Consider the following 19,248-nt stretch of genomic DNA (forward strand, 5'->3'; position numbering starts at 1 on the left):
AGAAGAATCAGGACAAGGCTTCTGCAGTGCCCATGGAGGCCTGATTCTGAACCAGTGTTTGTGGATGTGATTGTATCTCCACAGGTGACAGGCAGTGATCCTGTGGCATGACTGATCCTCCAGGCTCCTACATGCATATCCTGGCCGCTAGTCATGTGATTATTCAGTGTAATTGCAATGGGTACTGCTGTCACATGCTGGTACTGCAACACCATGTTTCCTCCTCTTCTGCAATTTGCATTGCTCTCCAAGAAACATGCTTAACTGGTGATTATCCTCCAAAACTCCATGGTTGTCATGCATTCTGTTAGAACCATGCTAGTCCCAAGAGGGCATCTTGGAGGGGTCTGTACCTTCATTTGTACAGATGTTGTCAAGGATTAGATTCCTCTTTGTATCTTGTTGCAGTAGCGGTGCAGGTGCAAATGATCTCTGCAGTTGCCATTTGCAAAATTTACCTACCTGTAGGCATCCCACTTATTTATGTTGAACTGATCACATTAATCCAACCTCTCCCCCTCCCACCGCCATCCCCTTCAGTGCACACCATGCCCTGTGGGAAAGTACCACTTCGTCTAATAGGGGCCTTCTAATTGACCATCTTCTCACAGCCCATAATCTGTCCTTCCCAATGATGGTTCTCCTACCCACTTCAGTGCCACCCAAGTCATCTTTACAGCTATCCATCTAACACTCTCTTTCCCTAATCTTGTGGTTTCACTATGTTGCTCACTACAAAGCAACATTTATGATTGTGATCCTGCTATTTCCTTACCACTGCCAGACAGACTGAGTACCACATTGGGCACTTCATTGAGCCAGCTGGCCTTTGTATGCCTCTGCTGTTACATCCGCCGCCTCTCTGTGAGATTGCATTGATAAAGTTGCGCAAGGTGTCTCAAGTGTGACCATCCATGCCGCTGGAACTGCTCTTTCCCTTTCTACAGCCCCATCCCCCCGCCATCAGCTGGTACCACTGCAGACCAAAGACATTACAGTAGGTTTACTAACTCGCCGAGAAGCCCTGCAACAATTCAAGCAACGTCCTTCACAGACCAGCTTTAACACTTTCGAGTAACTTCATGTTAAGGCTCACTCACTGTCTAATCAAGCACGGGAAAGAATGCTGGGGGGGGAGGGGGGGGGGGTAGAGAGTAACTGAACAGAGTGGCACAGTGGTTAGCATGGTTAGCACACTGGACACACATTTGGGAGGACATGGCTCAAACCCATGTACGGCCATTCTGATGTAGGTTTTCTGTGTTTTCCATAAAATGCTTAAAGCAAATTCCAGATTAGTACCTATCAAAGGGCATGGCAAATTTCCTTCTCCGTCCTTCCCTAATCTGAGCTTGTGCTCTGTCTCTAATGACCTCATTGTCAACAGGACATGAAACATTTCCTCCTCCAAGGAATGCTGGGAGTGATATGCCTCCTCCGTGGGGACAACGCCTCTTCATTTCAGGTGTGGCCCAAGTTTCATGGCCTTATGGGCCGCCAACAATCAATAGCTGTTCGGGTCTTTGTACCAGTTCATTGGCTCATGCAGAACACCTTGTAACATCCTCTTTCTATCCAGTTACCTTTCTACTGCAGAAGCAACAAGTAGAATACTTCCCTTATGTTTCACTCCCCACCAAGATGAATCGTATGATGAATTCTTCATGAGCTAGGAACTATATCACTATCTTGCCTTGTCCCATGACACAGCCCAAGGCCCGGATTCAATTCAGTCAGATGATCCAACAACTGAATGTTCCTCAGGGTCTTCAAGTGCCTTCCCCTCGCTATGGTGAGATAGCATAGGTGTCCCAGTCCTTAAGCCAGAAAAGAAACCTACGTTTCTTGACAGTTACTAGCTGATTAGCATGACTAACATACTCTGCAAGCTGCTTGAAGGGATGGTTGCCCAAAGATTATGCTGTGTTGGGGCTTTTTTCTCTTATCAGTGTGGGTTCAAGGGGGACAATCCACAACCGACCCTTTCCTTAGGTTGGGAACGCCAATCCAACCAGCTTTTTCTGAATGTCAACACCTTGTTGCAGACTTTTTTTACCTGCATAAGGCATATGACACCAATTGGAATTATCACATTTAACTCACCCTTTGGACCTGGGCTTTTCAGGCTTCCTACTAATTTTTGTTAGTTTTTACCCACCAGTTGTTCTGGGTTAGAGTTAGCATTTCACTCACCTTTGTGTAAGTCCAAGAGAACAGCATTCCACAGTGCTCTGTGTTGAGTGTCACACTCTTACTCGTTGCCATCACTGTGCTAATAACCTCTGTTGGGCCACTATTCACCCCTGCAATGTATTACGATGATTTTTGCATTTGGTACAGCTCCCAGCTGGTAACTTCTGCGGGCCACCAGCCCCAGAGTGCCATCTCTTGGGCCTCTGCACAGGCGTTTTCCCATGGTTTCTAATTGTCTCGTACAAAACTATGGGTGATCCATTTCTGCCATTGTACCATGGTCCATCGTAACCCAGAACTCTTCTTAGGTACTTAGCAACTTGACATCCTAGCAAAGTCTAGTTTCTTAGGCCTATTTTTGTTAAAAAGCTTACTTGGTTGCCCCATATTCTTCACCTGAAGCCTAGCTGCATGCAGAAGCTTAATTCTTTCTGCTTCCTTGCTTACACTTCTTGATATTATAACGGCGACCGGAACAGTCGCAGGATTGAAGTGACGGAACCGCGGCGGGACCCGCGGAGCTTCCCGCGAACAACAACACAACGGGAGAGGATGGACATGACCAACGAAAGACCTTACGACAACAAGAACGGACAACAGAGTCAAGAAAACCAAACAAGTCAACCACGTCCACTCGTAAAGGAAACACGAAAGTAAATACGCTGTCTAATGCGAGGCAATATGTCATGAGACGTACGCAAGGTTAAACTGGCAGGCTGAGTGACAGGCAGGCGCTTAAGTACTCTATCGGGGATGCCGCTATTGGCCGCTGCAACCACGTGTTCCACTGTGGCACTCTCTCTAAATGCGGCCCAGGAGGCGCGCGCCACCACAGCCTACGGCGCGATGGTGCAGAGACCTCTATGGGTCTTCAACGTCCATGACGTCTGGTGGGAATTCAAATTCCGCGGCGCGCAGTACCAGACTTGAGGTATGGATTGTGCTACTTTTATCTGTATTTACAGGGCCTTGGTTTCGTGCTGACTGGACTATGCTTGTCGTGTTTATGGCTCATCCACCTTTGTGGTGTGCATCTGGGCACTGGTGCCTTCTGGACTAGGCATTTAAACAGTTTCATTGCCAAAGAGGGGATCCTTCCCTCTTCAAATTCAACACTACCAGTTCTTGCTCTCCAATGCAATTGTCATTTGACAATTCCCAGATCATCTCATATATTCTATTCTTTTTTGCGTATGAGGAGTGTTATCGTCCTGATTCCCACCCTCTTTCATTTTGCCAATCCCAGGTGCGGATTTGCGGGTGCAAGTGATATCTCTGCATGCTTGGAAATAGAATTTTATGTGGTGCCCGTGTAATAAACTCTGCACAATAGAGGAGTGTAGTGCAGCATGGTGCACTTCCTTCTGCTCCTCCCAGAAGAAATCCGCAGTCCTATGTCATCTCATCATTGGTTTCATCAGATTCACCCATAGTTTCTCTTTGTGTAACGAGCCACGCCCTCATTATGGCTGTGGAGATTTGAGAGACAGTAGCTCATATCATGGTGGAATACCTCCTCGTTTAGTAGGTTTTTGTCTGCCTCTGGAGCAAGGGCAGGGTGGTTGGGTGTGGAGCGCCTCCCATTGTATGCTGGGTCTGGGGGATCCCTGATCCTTCCTCCTTGACCAAGCTGCTTTTCCATCCCTCTTTTACTCTGTTTTGATCACTTTTGAATTTGGTTTACCTCCTTTTTGCCACATCAGATTTTCTATTCTGTGTGTTGCACTTTGTTGAATAGTGGGTGCTCTTGACTGTAATGCGTCAGGGGTGGGACAGGTTTGGGTGGACATTTCCTGTCGCATGTAGAGCCCTGGGGCTGCCCACCTACTGACTTCCCTATTTTCCTCACCTTGCTTTTATTATTGATAATAAAAAAGATGTTCATCATGTTTTTAACCTTCTCACTTTTGCTGTTATGAATCTCATGACTAGATAACAAAAAGTTCTTGGTGGACATCTCTAGTTCTGGATGCACCACTCCTTAATAGAGGGACTGAACCTAACTATTTGGTCCATTGCCCCCACCCCCCACTCCCTCCCCAATACCAACCAACCAACATCCACCCACCACCTCCTGCTGCAGTCCAGTCACAGACATTCCTTATCCAATAAAAGACACTGCTGTGTGTGAAAGCAGCCATATTATATAAGGGGCATTCAAAAAGAAATGAGCCAGAGTCTGGAATGCGCAAAACAGTAACAGCGTAATATCGTGGCTCGTGTAACGAGGTGTGGTTCCAACCAGAGCATGGAAGTTCACAGCCCATCGTTAGAGGGCAGGTGTGCACGTCATGTGACTATACAGAGCTAGCAGCAGCAGCATGCATCAATCGTTCAACGCTGCCAGTTGCTTTGCAAACAGTGACATCGAGGCATCAAACAAAGAGCAAAGAGGTGGTGTTCGTTTTCTAACAGTGGAAGGAGTAGGAGTTGGACATTCATTGATAAATGTCACAAGTGTATGGCAAACACTGCATGTCCCTTGTAAGGGTCAAGGCGTCGTACAAGCACTTCAGGTAAGGATGGGTGTCGTTAGCTGATGATACACGGTGTGCAGCACCACACCGCATTACTGATGACATTGTCAAGCTGGTGGATGCACTCATTACCCAGGACCGCCGAGTGACAGTGAAAGCCAAAGCTGCCATGGTCTGATTGAGTGTTGGAAGCATTCATCATGAAGGAACGAGTGCACATGCACAAAGTTTGTGCCAAATGGGTGCCCCACAGTCTTCAACCACACCAGGAAGCATGTTGAATGGCCCACTGTCTTGCTCACCTGCAGCGCTATGTTTGGGAAGGGAAAAATTCCTGGCACGAGTGGTGGCTGGAGATGAGTCATGGTGTCATCACTTCAAACCAGAATCAAAATGACAGTCTCCAGTGGAAGCATCCAGTGTCACCACCACCAAAAAAAAAGCCAAGGCCATCCACACAAGTGCAGGAAAGGTTATGCTGACGTTCTTCGTTGACCAAGATGGCCCCCTTCTGATTCACGTCCTGCAGCTCGGGACAACAGTGAATGCCCAACATTACTCGCAAACCTTGAACACCCTCCGCCAAGCAATCAAATCATAATGACCTGGCAATCTCACCTGTGGGGTCATTCTGCTCCACGTCAGTGCGAAGCCTCATACGGCCAACACAGTCATGGCACTCCTGCAGAAATTCAAATGGGAGGTTCTCGGCCGCCCTCCATACTGTCTGGACCTCTCTCCATGTGAATATGCCAGTTTTGGTCCCCTTAAAAAGGCTCTGAGGGGCAAACGATTCACCTCGGATGACGAGTCCAGCTGTATGTGCAGAACTGGTTAACATTGCAGCCCTGGGAATTTTATGATACAGCCATTCATTGCCTGGTTGCACAGTGGGACAAGTGTCTCAACAGCCAGGGTCAATACTTCTAACATACAGGTACTGGTTTCTGTAATTATGCCTCCAGCTTGTTTTTTGAACTGCCCTTATATATCATCTAAGCCACAGTTACTGCACAGTATTCCATGTGGGCATGAAAAGTAAGCAACAATCCACTTGCATGTACGGCCACCGCCAAACTGTGGCATACTGCATATTGAGCATCCAGTCGTCAAACGTGCTGCATGCCACAATACAAATGACTTGAACAGCTGCTTCACTGTGCAGGCTATTTACAGACTCTGTGTCAGTAACTACAGAGGTGGCAATTATATCTACAGCATACTTTATACTCTCACAATCCTCTAAATCTCTGCTAACCTGTTTCTCACTGCCTAACTTTACCTTTTTCCTTCTCTCTTCTTTCCATAGCACTTCTTACCTATCAAGATGGAGTACTGTCATCATTCTCTCTCTCCCTCCCTCTCCCCTCCCCATCCTCTCCCTCCCCCTCCCCATCCTTCTTTCCCTCCCCTCCCCTCCCTCCTTTCCCTCCCCTCCCCTCCCTCCTCCCCCTCCCTCCTCCCCCTCCCTCCTCCCCTCCATCCTCCCCCTCCCTCCTCCCCCTCCCTCCTCCCCCTCCCTCTCCATTTCCCTCTCCCTCTCCCCCCTGTGTGTGTGTGTGTGTGTGTGTGTGTCCGTGTGTCCTCTTCATTTCCACCTTCCTCTTCTTTTCTTCCTACCTCCCTTGCCCCCACACCCCTCTCTCACTATATAGCTGTTATATGCTCCACCCTCTGAACTCCCTCCATCTTGTGCAGCCACTGAGTCATTTGTCAAGACATGCCCTACTGTATTCTGCTACCTGTCCTTGCATTGTATATCTATCCCTAGCTCTTCCTGACCTCCAGCAGCCCACACAACTGCTTCCAATAATCAATCTCACTGTGGTCGTAGAAGTGTACATTTCAGTGTTCATGTTGTTATGTGTTTGGAACTACATACCTTTACTAAGAAAAAGAGCAAGAACATGAGCTCTGAAGCTATTGTTTTCCGTTATGTGTTTCTATACTCCACAAATCATTCTGCTATAGCTGGATGGTTGCCTTTCCCTTTTTTTAAGTATTGTTCCAGCCAGGAATTTCTGTTATATTTATAAATCTAAAAACTAAAAAGTTATCAGTGTGTCTTTTGGATATGTTTCTGTACTCGTCAGTTTTTGTTAGTTATGGAAACAGTATTATACACATATACACATATATATTTGAAATGTAGCAAATAGCACCTATCCGCATAATATTCAAGGTTTTTTTTTTTTTTTTTTTTTTTTTTTTATTTTACTCCGCCTTTTCCAGATTTTATTGTTATCATATTACAATTTTTTCCTTGGTTGTCATATAATTCAATTTCTCACTTCACTGTAGTCATAAATGCTTCAGATTTGACCAAATTGTTGTCTTAATTTCTGTTAGTGATGTAATTTATATAATTTATGAACATTACTATGTTACTTTTTGTTGTTCGGTAAAATCCCCTGTCAGATCAGAGTAGTACAGTGGTGGTGTACTGCAATCCTTGTGAGTTTTGCTCTCCTTCTGACACATTTCCAGCTATACGCCTACAGAGTGCTAGTAATATGGTGAAACAGTCTGTTTACCAGTTTCGAGACTCTTTTTTGATGATATTCGATCAAATTTTGTTGAACGAGTAGTTTGTTGATTTCTTATATTGTCTTCGATGAGTGGATGTTTCATTTTAATGTTGTGTGCAGCAAATCACTAATCTATCAATTATTTTATTAATATGTTTTTGCATGTTGCTTTAACATTTGTGGCTGCCTCCACAGCCAAATGATTAGCATTTCTGCAGGAGAATGTGGTTTCAATTCCAGTTACCTCCTGAGATTTTTTCTAAGGTAGGGTGGTCTGGTACGGGGTCCACTCAGTCCTTGTGAGGCCAAATGAGGAGCTGCTTCAATAAAGAAACAGTGGCATCATCAGGATTCATCTACTGGCAATAACAGCTGGAGGGATTGGTGACATGCTGATCACATGTCCCACTTTCATAAATTTCTCCTTGTGGTGCCTTCTAGGCAGCTGTTGGCCAGTCAGACCAGGCCTAAGACCTAATCTGTCAGTGATGTTTGCCTCTTACATCATGCTTTAACATTTGTAACTGACCTTCAGGTCAAATTCACTCACATATTTTAGCTTAAAGTTTAGTTTTTTGGCGTTGATTAACAGTCACATACTTGGAGGGGAGATAGTTTTGAAGAACTTTGACAAAATAATTCCTGTCTACAGATATTTATTGAAATATCCTTTTCACATGCAGTTTTTGGCCTTGGAAACACATCAATTATTAAGTACACTCAAGATATTTTGTAGATGCTTCTAATTACCGCATACCTGAGCAATATTCTAGAATGGGTTGCACGAGTGATTTGTACAGTCTCCTTTGTAGACTGATTGCGTTTCCCCAGTTTTCTACGATTAAACTGAAGTCTACCACCTACTTTACCTGCAACTGAGCCTGTGTAATCATTCCATTTCATATCCCTATGAAGTGTTACATCCAGGTAATTGTCTGTATTGAACTGTGACACATTGGTATTATGGTCATAAGATACTACATTTTCTTTCATTTTGGAAGTGCACAGTTTTACATCTCTGACACTTTGAAATTTTATCAACATCTGACTGAATATTTATGCAGCTCTTTTTGGACAATATTTCATTTTCTCCAAAAGGCTGACGTTATTATTAATATTTTCTACAGGGTCATTAATATATCACACGAACAGCTAAATTGCCAATGTGCTACCCTGGGCCACACCCAAAATTACTTCTACATGTGACAGTGGCTCTCCATCCAAGATAACGTGCTGCATCCTCCCTGTCAAAATATCCCCAATCTAGCCTCACATTTGTGTTGATGCATCACAGGATCATACAACAGACAATAAGCGTATATGTGGTACTGAGTCAAAAGGTTATCAGAAATTAAGAAGTATCGCATCTATCTGACTGCCTTGATCCAAAGTTTTCAGTATGTCATGTGAGAAAGGATATTGGGCACTAGTTTTATGGACTGTTTCTACTACCCTTCTTGTAAACAGCTGTAACCTGTGCTTTCTTACAACTACTGGGCTCAGTTTTTTGTTCAAGGGATCTGTGATAGATTATACTTAGAAGAGACATTAACTAAGCCACAAATTCAGTATAGAATGTGATAGGGATTCTGTCGGGCCCTGGAACTTTGTTCAATTTTAACTATGCCAGCTGTTTCTCAACACCACTGACACTAACATGTATGTCACTCATCTTTTCAGTGTAATGAATGTTAAATCGGAGCAATTCCTCTGGGTTTTCTTTTGTAAAGGAAATTGGAAAACAGAGTAAAGCATTTCAGCTTTTGCATTGCTTCCCTCCATCTCAGTTCCTGTCCCATCCCCCAGTTACTCAACACTAACTTTGGTGCCTTTAACAGCCTTTACATATGACCAGAAGTTCTTTAGGTTTCTTGAAAGATCATTTGAAAATATTCTGTTACAGTAGTCTTTAAAGGCTTCAGACATTGCTCTTGTGACAGCGAAACGGGTTTTATTCAGCATCTCTCTCTGTACCAGTGCTACTCTTTGTTTTACATCTATTATGTAGTAGTCTCTGTTTCTTTAGAAGGCTTTTTTACAGTGACTGTTTACCATGGAGGATCCCTCCCATTATAAATTGTTCTACTGGTTACATATCTATCCAATGCATTGTCAACTATTCTTTTAAACTGGAGCCATAGTTCTCTGCTGTTGTGAAGTGCTCCAAATTCTGGTATTTTGTTGCTAATGTTACTGCACTTGTTAACTACTGGAATTTTAATACTCTCATCGGGGGGGAGGGGGGGGGGGGGCAGTGCACACTCTTTTGGATCTTACACCTATGCTCCTGGGTCTCTTACAGTTATTGTTATCTGGACTGGATGGAGAGTTGCCTAATCTAAAAAACCCTTGTGTGCACCCCCACACGCTGTCAGCTACATGGATAGCAGCCTCTGATGTGTAGTGCACACTTGACCCATTTAGGGGGACCCTACACTTCTCAGCCCTATGGCACAAATCCAGGAAGTATCATGTTAGCTTATTACAGAATGTTCAGAGTGTCTGGTTCTGTCCTTCCACTTGACTCAGAACCACGGGGCCACAATCAGTTCTGAAGAGAATGCTGCAAGTTGTGAACTTTGTTCAAACTCCTTGTACAAGGCTAGTCATCTCAATCTTCTCTGCCAGGCACTGGAATGACCCAAGTATGACCTTGGAGCCCAGACAACAGGCTTCGTTTTTCCAACACACACCACAGTCGGCAGTTGGTTTCACTCTGTTCTCTCAATGCCTACTGGAATAGCCTCTTCAACATGTTGAGTGAGGTCCCCAGACACATGCAGTGCGTTCACCTGGTGTTCTGTCCTGTTCCTTGCTGCAATTTCCCTAAGGGGTACCATTATTCACCATACATTTGAACTGGCCATGTTTAATAGACCCTTACCCTTCTGTATTTGCCTGCTCTAGACATAGAACAAAACTTCTGCTTTCCTTTTTGGTTTGTGGTCAGTGACTTACCTGTTCTGTTTGATTTCAGTTAGAGTCTGAGGCTCTTCAGCTTTTTTACAGTGTCTCAGTTCCCTATTGTGCTTCTGATCTGACGGAGCTTGGTCAAGTTTACTGGTCCTGTAGAGAAGGTAGTAATAGCATCTCTGTCTGTCAAGGTTCCGATGTGCAGCTTGAATCTGTTGTTGAAAGCTCTTGGATTACTGTGTTCTTTATATCCATTGCACTGGTTCCAGCTTTAGTTCATGAAACTGTTTTCTATGTTACTTTCATCATGGTAAATTGCAATTTTATTTTCACTTCATCTTTGCTACTTTCTTCAGATATGTGATGTCAACCTTTTCAAAAATGACTTTTGAATTCTCCTTTTTTAACTAGTGATAGTTCTTTGATGTGTGTTGTCTGTGCCTTTTGCAATTTCACAGTACTACAACAGCCACCTTGATTTTTGCTGTAAAGTGTTTCACTTCTTCATACTTAGCAAAAATTTGTTTTGAGTGCCAGTCCTCTAATTACAAAGAGAAACTGAACACACACACACACACACACACACACACACACACTCACACACAAAATTATGACCACAATCCAGTCAGTAAACTCGAAAGACTTTGGCTGAACATTTTCTAGTTGTCAGTATCATTTGATACTGCATTTGGAATTCTTGGGAAACAAATGTGCCCTATCAGCAGTTAATCAGGAATCAATACCATGTACAAGCAAGACACAAGAATCATAAACAATAATCATTAGCAATCATTTCACTTAGCAGTTTAGAAGAGTCTTCATATGCCCACATGGCACAGTGTCACTTTGGTAATATTTGTGTAGCATTGAAATGCTGTTTAACATGCACTTCTTTTTTTTCTCTATCTTCAGTACACAGTTTTAGGATGGTGTACACTGATCATAACTTTCATGTTTCCTCAGGCCTGGCAATTCTTTTCATCAAATACAAAAATTTTGTTTCCCACTGTCGACTATGAAGTCCCTTTTAAGTTAAGATTTGTCAATCAGAGGCAGTTCAGAACCTATAATTTGTAAGGTATGTATATTGTATCATAGTTCTATGCTTTGTGTAGGTAACTGATGAGTTTGTGTTGTTGTTGTTGTTGTTGTTGTTGATGTTGATGTTGATAATTGTGGTAGTGCTGATAATGTACTCCCGTGGGTCACTAAATTTTGTCCTTATCTGACAATGGATGCTTTCACTCCAAGAGATAAGACACTTAACCTGTTTATCAGTTATCCCTCCCTTTTCTGGCTGTATACTAATGCTGAAAACTATTTTTACCATCAGAATTCACCATCTCCAGGTTAGCAGCCATTCCACTAACAGGCTTTAGAGATATCAGCTATGGAGAAGGCTGTCACTTCTGTAAAACGATGTATGGGAAAAAAAAAAAATTAGAAACCTCAAAGAGTTCATATTTCGTTATCGTATTTGTACTAACTTACGACCATATCTTATGTTTTTGGTATTGGACTACAAAGTTGTGGGTACACACATAATACTCCATCACTTCCCTGAGATAAAGTACCATTGCAGACTTGAAATTTAATAGTTTTTTGGAGTGCAAACGGCACCTATAATTTAGAATTATTCAGTTTGAGTTTCCTCACTGCGTGACTTCCATGTTGAATAATTCCTAGTGCACTAATTCCACATTTATGTAAATATGGGTGTATTCTCAGTAATTAGTTATAGTTTAGGTAACACTTTGAGATGTACTTGTTGGAATTGTAATACATTTATATCGGATATCGAGTATGTTCGAGAAATATCGATTGTGGTGACAGATGTTTGTGTATATATGTGTGTGTGTTGAGGCGCATTAGTAAGTCTTCGTGCGCCTATTTTAATAAAGTCAACATGTGTATATTTTAAATAAAGTGTTTTAAAAGTAAAAGTGAGAACTTGATTTGAAACATGGTAGCAGAGCGTGGTTCTTGAAAAGAAAAGTAGAAGTTAAATATTATATTGTGGCCGTCGCGTGTTATTCAGAAAGTTCGACATGGCTGATATAACTATTCCTGTATTTGATGGCGAAGACTATGGGAACTGGAAGCAGCGGATAATCATGTACCTAAAAATGAAGAAATGCTATACAGTGACTACGAGGGCAAAAGTGAGTTCAGACAACGAAACGTGGGATGAAGAGGACTTGAAGGCTATCAACTATATTTATGGTGCAATCACAAATAAGCAACTAGAATTCGTGAGCGACAGAGGTAATGGAAATATGCAGCGTGGAGGCTATAGCAATGTACAGCGTGGATATTACGGCAACATGCAGCGTGGAGGTTATGGCAGCAGGCAACGTGGTCGAGGAGAGCAGCATGGTTTTAGCAGCGGTCGGCATCACAGCAAGCAAGGTTACCATCAGAGTGATTATGGTATGAGTAGTTTTATAACAGAGGTTAATTCTATGATAGGTCAAAATAGAACAGTAGAGTCAAGTAATAACAATCAAATTCAAATCAATTGGTTATTAGACAGTGGCTGTACTGATCATGTTATTAATAATGAGGAATATTTTTCTAAGAGTATAACTTTAAAACAACCTATAAATGTAAAAATTGCTGATGGAAAAATTTTGCAAGCTACTAAAGTTGGTAATGTAATTAGTAATTTTCCTGTCTATGATCAAATGGTTCCAATTAATATGCGAAATGTTTTCTTTGTAAAAGACATAGACAAAAACTTGATCAGTTATGCTAAAATTACAGATAATCACAAAATTGTATCGGTAGGGAATAATGCAAAAATTTTTGATAAAGCTAATGGATTGATTGCGATTGCATGGAAAGAGGGTCGGTTGTATAAAATGAGTAGTACTATTAATAAAGGAGAAGTTAATGTTAATGTTATGAGTAAAGACAATAATATGACAGCAAAGGAAAAATGGCACCGCATTTTGGGACATGTTAATTTCAATTATCTAAATACTTTATGTAAACATCAATTGTTAGATGGGGTTCCTTCAGAACTAGAATCAGAATTTATGAAATGTAAAATCTGTATCGAAAACAAAATGCATAATGTTCCTTTTAAAAATAATAGAACCAAAGCAAAAGAAATCTTAGAAATTGTTCACACAGATCTAAATGGGCCTCACTCAACTACTGGAATGCATGGGGAAAGATATTTTCTTTCTTTCATTGATGATTACAGTAAGGCAGCTCGTGTTTACACCATAAAATCTAAAGATCAAGTATACAAATGTTTTGTAGAGTATATTAATGAAGTTGAGAATCTCACTGGGAAAACTGTTAAAAAGATAAGATGTGACAATGGGAAGGAATATTTAAATGAAAATGTCTATGAATTTGTGAGACAAAAAGGAATTGTATTGAATGCTTGTCCACCTTATGTGCATGAGCTTAATGGTACTGCTGAAAGGTATAACAGATCCATCATGGACATGTCACGGTGTCTGCTAGCCGAAGCGCGAGTAGACAAGAGATTTTGGCCTGAAGTGGTTTGTGCAGCAGCATACCTCAAAAACAGAACTTTAGCTAACACCATTGAAAAGAAAACTCCTTATGAGATATTACTGGGAAAAAAACCTAATGTTAATCATTTGAAGTTGTATGGGAGTAGAGTTTTTGTAAGAGTACCTGAGCAACTGAGAAAGTCGAAATGGGATAGGAAAGCCGATTTGGGGGTTTTAATGGGTTATTGTGAAGTAGGCTACAGAGTGCTAATAAATAATAAGATAGTTGTTGCTAGACATGTGGACATTGTTGAAAGTGGTGTTAAATGTATTGGGTTTAAAGATTATGATTCAGTAAGTGAATATTCTAGTGATTCTGAACACGAAAGTATAGAAAATGAAAAGCTTTCTGATAATCATGAATCAGAGAAAGTACTTGAGTTGAGGAGATCATCTAGAGAAAGAAAACCAAAAATATTAAATGATTATGTTTACAGCAATTTTATTTATGTAAACTTTTGCAGTGCAAATAGTCCGGAAAGCTTTGAGGAGGCGATTAACAGTGCCGAATCAAATTATTGGGAAAAAGCGATGAATAAGGAAATTGATTGTTTGAACAAAAACAAAACATGGGAATTAGTAGATAAACCAGTTGATAAAGAAGCCATTGATGTAAAGTGGGTTTTCACAAAGAAATCAGAGGGTGTTTACAAAGCAAGATTAGTTGTCAGGGTGTTTCAACAAAAAGAAATCGTTGAGGATATTTATTCTCCAGTAACCAATATGCAAACATTAAAGATTTTGTTGTCATACTGTTGTCAAGAAGGTTTGGTTATAGAACAAATGGACGTAGAGACTGCGTTTCTAAATTGTAAAGTTTTATCTGAAGTTTATGTAAAGCAGCCAAGAGGATATGATGATGGTACGGGTAGAGTCTGTAAATTGTATAAAGCATTGTATGGTTTGCGAGAAAGCTCACGAGCTTGGTACAATTGTCTTGACGAGTTTTTAAGAAGTTTAGGTTTTAAAAGGAGTAAATATGATTATTGTCTTTATGTATTGAGAGATGGAGATGTCTTGATTTATTTGATTATTTTTGTCGACGATTTGCTCATTTGCTGTGTGAGAAAAGAAAAAATTGTTAAGATTAAGAACTTATTGTCAAAGCGATTTAATATGAAAGATTTAGGTGAGGTAAAAAGATATCTTGGCATCGATATTAATTATGATTATGAAACAAGAGTTATGAGTTTGAGTCAAGAAAAATACATTGATTCGTTAGCTGCGAAATATAAAATTGAAGATTCGATCTTGTACAAAACTCCAATGGAAGTAAATTTAAAGTTAGAACCAGCGTATGAAGATTGTAATGACGTTAGATATAGAAACTTGATAGGTGCACTCTTGTACATAAGTTCGGGTACTAGACCAGATATTAGCTATAGTGTGAATTACTTGAGCAGATTCCAAAGTTGTTACAGTAGTACTCATTTTAAATATGCTTTGAGAATTTTGAAATATTTATATTTAACTAAAGATTTGAAATTAAACTATTGTAGGAATGAAGGTGCTGAGATATTAGATTGTTTTGTGGATTCAGATTGGGCAGGTGATAGTGTGGATAGAAAGTCAACTTCTGGTTATGTAATTAGATTATTTAGTAATGTTGTATTTTGGAAGTCAAGAAAACAAGCGAGTGTCACAAAGGCTTCAACTTTTGCAGAATATGTAGCATTGTCTGAAGCTGTTAGCGAGGTGAAACTTGTACATGATATTTTAGACATTTTTAATGTTAAATTTGAAAAACCTATTGTCATATATGAAGATAATTCAGGAGCATTAAATATAGCGAAGTTTGGTAATTTCACAAAGAATTCAAAATATATAGAAGTACATTACCATTTTGTGCATGAGTATTATTTACAGGGACTCATTGATATTGTTAAAGTAGATTCGAATGAAAATGTTGCAGATATATTCACAAAGTCGTTATGTAAAGAAAAATTCATTAAAATTAGGAATATGTTAAACATCGCGATATAAATGTAAGGAGGCGTGTTGGAATTGTAATACATTTATATCGGATATCGAGTATGTTCGAGAAATATCGATTGTGGTGACAGATGTTTGTGTATATATGTGTGTGTGTTGAGGCGCATTAGTAAGTCTTCGTGCGCCTATTTTAATAAAGTCAACATGTGTATATTTTAAATAAAGTGTTTTAAAAGTAAAAGTGAGAACTTGATTTGAAACAGTACTATTTAATATTATTTTCATGCAGTACATCTGATAGAATTAATTAAAAACTCCAGATTATCACACTCATCTCATCCCTTACTGTCTACTTTCTCAGAGACGTCAGATAGTATTAGAATGCATTTTGTGATCCCTCAGGCATCATGGAAATTTCAGTACAGTTAGTATACACTTCACACTAATATTCCTTGAAGGAAGTTGTATAACAGAGGATAATATAAAAACATCAAAGCCTCTGGATTAAATGATTAAAACAGAGCATCTTGCTCTCTCACAAATTGTTAAAGAATTTAAATTTATGTGCAGCTCATAGCTTTTTTTATACCCTTCTAGAATATAGTTTCAATTAAATGAAGCAAGGCTAACCCGTGTAGAGAAGAGGTATTGAGCAGAGGATGGACAGGTGAAGGTGTTGCTAACTATAGCTCATCAGACTTGCATTTTTCATAGTATATTGTGATGTTGAAATAATAACTGTGTAGTTAAGAAAAAAAATCTGTTTCTAGATTGCTAGGGTATCTGGATCACGTTTCTTTATTTTGTGAATTGGGTCTCAGTCTAAAAGTGTAGCATTGATAGAAAATAATTAAGGCATCACAAGCAAAACAATACACTGAATGAAGCATTAGATAATGTGAGAGTAACTGTAGTATCAGTATATGGAAAACATGCCACAGTTAAATTGAAATTTGAAAGCCTGAAAATTCATTCCTATTGCATGTAATTAGAAACAAGAGTTCTGTTAATGCAGATTATTTTGTCTGTTGAAACAACAAATTACTGTAACCAATCACATTTATTATATTTTCCACATGTGTTTTGGAGGATTATATCTCCATCAGGCGCATTTAATTCAGTTGAGAAGGCATGGATGAATAGTACAGTAAGTAAGACCTTTGGATGACTTAGCTGTGTCTTTCAGTGACCACAGACCACTTTTCTAGCTGTTTTTACATCACATGCGCTAACTATGAAATGAACTAAGTGGAGATGGTGTTTAAAGGCTCTTGTGTCATATTTTCTTAGTTCTTTTTGTAAAAAGTGCATGTGATGTAAATATGATAAAAAGCAGTTTATGGCCACAGCAACACAGTACTACAAGTTACACAAAATTCCTTCTTAATTTATATAAATGCATCTGGTGATACAAACATACTCTCCTGAAATTGAGAAAGTATAATAAACGTAACTGGGTTACAGTAATTTGTTGTTTCAATTGACTTTCACAATAGTCTTAGTAAAGACTAACCTAAAATGTTCACATTTAAAGACAAATTACTTGTGTTACAAGAAGTATAATAGCAAGAACTTCCAGTCATATATTTTGTAATAAAAATAATCTGACTAAATTTGAACATCATTCTAGAACATCAAGTTGTCTCTCAAAACTATAAAATGATGAGTAGCCCCATGTTATTATTACAGTTCATATGTAACCTATCTAGTGAAGATAATTCCTCAGACACACAACAGACAAACAGTTGCTGATCTTAGCAACAAACAAGAAAGAAGAGAGGCAAAAGAGAGAAAAGGATCATCTCTCAAGTTAGCTCTTTTTGGTGTTTGGTGCAAAGTTGTTTTTTCCACCTGTGAATTTTTATTTTATTCAGTAGAAGAAATCAAATGGTAAAATACAGCATTAGCAAACCACTAGACAGTAATTCTGCTGTTGTGCTTCTACTTACTGATGTCTGAATGTAGGATTTTCACACATTGCGTGAGATATATATCGCACCTTTACTAAGTCTATTACTTTTTTTAAATTTCCAGAGTGTGGAGGGTGAGAACCATGAGAAAGCAGTAGAATTGCTTAAGCAAGCACAGGGCTCTGTGAAACTGGTTGTGAGGTACACACCAAAGGTACTGGAAGAGATGGAGATGCGTTTTGATAAGCAGAGAGCAGCACGTCGGCGTCAGTTCCAGTAAATGTACACAATGATTTAAGTATAAGAGAACAAATTAAAATGCATTTTTTGTTTGATATGGCAATCAGTTTCAAGCATTGATAAATTCATACTGAATGTTTCAACCTCTTTCTGGGAACCAGGGTAGCTTCAGTACAACAGCGAATATTAATACTAATTAAATTATAGAAAAAGAAAAATTAGTCCTTGCATGAAGAGACTGTGTTATGTACAAAAGCCTGATACCAAAACTTTTGCCATGAACTTCACATCCTAAACATGTATTATTACTCTTTTTATTTGTGATAATCTCACAGTGGATGAAGATCAAGAGGTCATTTATTAGATGTGACTGAGTGTACATGATGTAAGTGTATACACATGCTTATTAAAAATTTATGGTTTGATTACATGAAGCCACATTAAAAATCACTGTTCAAATTAAGATAATTGTTCCAATATTGGCAGCAAAATGATTAAGTATTTATAAATGTTTAGGTCAATTAACAGAAGACAGTGATAAAAGCTGTAGCCCCAGGTGTAGCCATTATTCAGTTTATACATATTCAAGCTATTTTCTAGGCGGCCATTCCTCAGTATTACTGTTTTGCACAATGAATGCGTGGTAACTTCTTTATGTTAGCTGTGCTTCTGTTGGCACTGTATAGTTATTTAATTTGTAATTGATACTTGCAAACAGAAAGTCATTTAATATTGATGCAAGATCTCATTCTTTGCTGCCTCATATTTTCCAGAAGATAGGTTATGCCACTTACGCTGAAAATGAACCATATCATGATTTCAGTATATATACTAAGATGGTATCTGTTCTTTCGGACATGTCCGAAAGAACAGATACCTTGACGATCTTCTTCTTCTGTGCGAATGCACAAACAGTGCCCAAACTCTTAAGGGAATCGGCAACACGCCGCGAGTAATGAGTATAATGGGCGGGGGCACTACGAATGTAGTGGAGGACAATACGTTGAGAATGTGGGTTTCGCGGGAGGCGTGCCAGAGATAAATCCCTGCAGTCATGCACTATCCTCTGTGTCCTCAGTGCTCAGATGGATAGAGCGTCTGCCATGTAAGCAGGAGATCCCGTGTTCCAGTCCCGGTCGGGGCACACATTTTCATCTGGCCCCGTTGACGTATGTAAGCAGCTAAGGGTGTTCATTGCATTGTAATTTCATGATTTCAGTATTTTTTAAATGTGTTCAGTTATACATTTTCAGTAGGAGCAGATGACGATGATGATGATGATGATGATGATGATGATGATGATGATGATCCATGGAATGGCTACAAATTCCTGGATATGTTTAATTTCCATTCAGCTATCTGATTGTTATTTTATTTTTAGCAGTCAACCCATTTCATTTCAGACTGTTAAGGTCTTTGTACAATTCAATATTTTGCATTTTTGAATATTCGTTCATAATGATATTTGTTCCATATTTGAGACAGACATACTCACAATTTTGCCAAATCAGTTTCTATGCTTGTT

At 39.7% G+C, this 19,248-nt stretch overlaps 1 protein-coding gene across 1 annotated transcript in view; it reads left to right on the forward strand.

The window, feature by feature from the left end:
* LOC124610378 (protein lin-7 homolog C) overlaps positions 1-18,669 on the forward strand; it is a 59,493-nt gene extending 40,824 nt beyond the window's left edge. The window contains exon 4 of the mRNA XM_047140153.1: positions 17,608-18,669. Within this exon, the coding sequence (XP_046996109.1) occupies positions 17,608-17,763 (156 nt within the window). The 3' untranslated portion in view covers positions 17,764-18,669. The remainder of the gene's footprint in view (positions 1-17,607) is intronic.
* Positions 18,670-19,248: the final 579 nt, after the last annotated feature.

This window comes from Schistocerca americana, chromosome 1 (genome assembly GCF_021461395.2).
Source record: "Schistocerca americana isolate TAMUIC-IGC-003095 chromosome 1, iqSchAmer2.1, whole genome shotgun sequence".
Taxonomy (NCBI): Eukaryota; Metazoa; Arthropoda; class Insecta; order Orthoptera; family Acrididae; genus Schistocerca; species Schistocerca americana.